This window comes from Bison bison, unplaced genomic scaffold, assembly GCF_000754665.1.
Source record: "Bison bison bison isolate TAMUID 2011002044 unplaced genomic scaffold, Bison_UMD1.0 scf7180017864213, whole genome shotgun sequence".
In the NCBI taxonomy this organism is placed as follows: domain Eukaryota; kingdom Metazoa; phylum Chordata; class Mammalia; order Artiodactyla; family Bovidae; genus Bison; species Bison bison.
Genome location: NW_011494785.1, coordinates 4,128,543 through 4,130,319, shown reverse-complemented (window position 1 = coordinate 4,130,319; position 1,777 = coordinate 4,128,543). Strand labels below are relative to the sequence as shown.

The 1,777-nt window shown below is 56.0% G+C and overlaps 1 protein-coding gene across 1 annotated transcript in view; it reads right to left on the bottom strand.

Moving 5' to 3' along the window:
- The window catches only part of B4GALNT3 (beta-1,4-N-acetyl-galactosaminyl transferase 3), a 33,540-nt gene that overhangs the window by 10,915 nt on the left and 20,848 nt on the right, over positions 1-1,777 (bottom strand). The window contains exon 10 of the mRNA XM_010845213.1: positions 283-426. Coding sequence (XP_010843515.1) covers positions 283-426 — 144 coding nt within the window. The remainder of the gene's footprint in view (positions 1-282; positions 427-1,777) is intronic.

The following is a 1,777-nucleotide window of genomic DNA, read 5'->3' as shown; positions in this document are numbered from 1 at the left end:
CCAGTGAGAAGCTGATGCCTGCGGTTGCAGAGGCATGTCTGGATTCTGGCTCTACTTCTTGTCCCGTCTCGTTTGCTCTGTAATGATCGCTACAGCTGTGAAGCGGTCCGTCTGTATTTCTGCACTGTTCTGCACGTGTGTTCTATTTCACACACGTGAAAGCAAAAAGCCTCTGGTTTGGGGACGCTGTGCAGGACAGAAGCCTCCCGAGTCTCCTCCCTGACACCATGGGCCTGGCAGTATATCCCCAGGCCAGAGGTCAAGAACGCGGCGAGGTCTTACCTCTGTAGAGAGTGTCCCGAGGGTCGGGCCGCAGCATGTCGGCAGGTGGTTGTTCGTCAGTGGGAAGGGGGTCTGGGGAGCGCACGTGGCTGGCTGCTGTCTGCGGGATGTGGTCCACCTCGTCCATCCTCAGGAGGGTCTCATCTGGGCCCAGGGAGGAAAGAGCAGGACAGCCGTGACTCCCAGAGAAGCCAGCCCAGAAGCCAGGCCCCTGCCTTCTCGAGGGGCTAGGAAGGGGCCAGGTCAAGGTTCCGGTACCAGCTGCCCCACAACCTGGTACAGTGTGTGTGTGTGTGTAGTTGTTCAGGTGTGTCTGATGCTAAATCCTTTGGACTGTAGCCCTCCAGGCTCCTCAGTCTATGGGATTCTCCAGGCAAGACTACTGGAGTAGGTTGCCATCTCCTCTGTCAGGGAATCTTCCCGACTCAGGGATCGAACCTGCATCTCCTGTGTTTCCTGCACTGCAGGTGTATTCTTTACCTGCTGGAGCCATCAGGGAAGCCTGGTACTGTATAGGATGTGCCCAATCCCTGCTCCCCCCACAAGCCGTGCCCCCAAAACTTGTGGTTTCAGCTGTTTCTCTCCCCTGGACCCCCTCCACCAGCCCCATGGCTGGCACACACCACAGTTTTGTGTGAACTGGAAAAAGCCACCTCTTACTCAAAAGGTTTTACTGCCACCTGCTAGAAATCTGTCCTTAGAAGTATGTTCAGTTTAACAAATACGTGAAAAGCACTTCCTACATAAGCCAGACACTGTTCCGAGTGTCTTACAAATATCAACCCTTTTAATCCTCGTCACCACTGTGGCTTAAATACAGCATGCTTCCTACTTTACAGACAAGGAACTCGGGCAAACAGAATCAGAGTCTTGTGCCTGAGATCACACAGCTGACAGGCTGGCAAAGCTGAGTGTGAATGCAGGGTGTCTGCCTCGGGCTCCCCAGTAGGCCTAAGCCCATGCCCAGGTGAGCAGGGCACCCTGAGGCTCAGCACCTCCCTCTGGCCGCTGGGGGTGTTTGCTCTCTGCCTGAGGCTTCAAATTGCCTTGGCCCACAGAGAGTTTTCCTTCTATGCTAGAGGCTGGCAACCTCTGGCCCATCTTATAGGTTTTCTACCTGAATTTGCTGCGGGCTTCTTTATTCTTGGTTCACACTAATTCCAACTCTCCCTTCTTCTGGCGCTTCTGCTCTGACCCTGTGGCCTCTTGCTTGGTCGCTGGCAGCCTCCCCTCACCCACCTTATCTCTTCCCCACGACCACCCTCTTCTGTGAGCCAAACGTGCCATTTCTTACTCCTTCCTGCCCTCCACACACACTGCCCGCCATCTCCTGGGCTCCTCCAGACCCGCCTTGCCTTCTTGCTAGGGCCTCTGCTGCGCCCCCTCCTCCTACACCTGGGTCCACGCGGGCTACACCCACCGGTGGAGACTGCTCTGTGGGGCCCCCAGACAGGAAATCACAAGCCATGACGAGTGTGATCGGAGAGTCCACGGG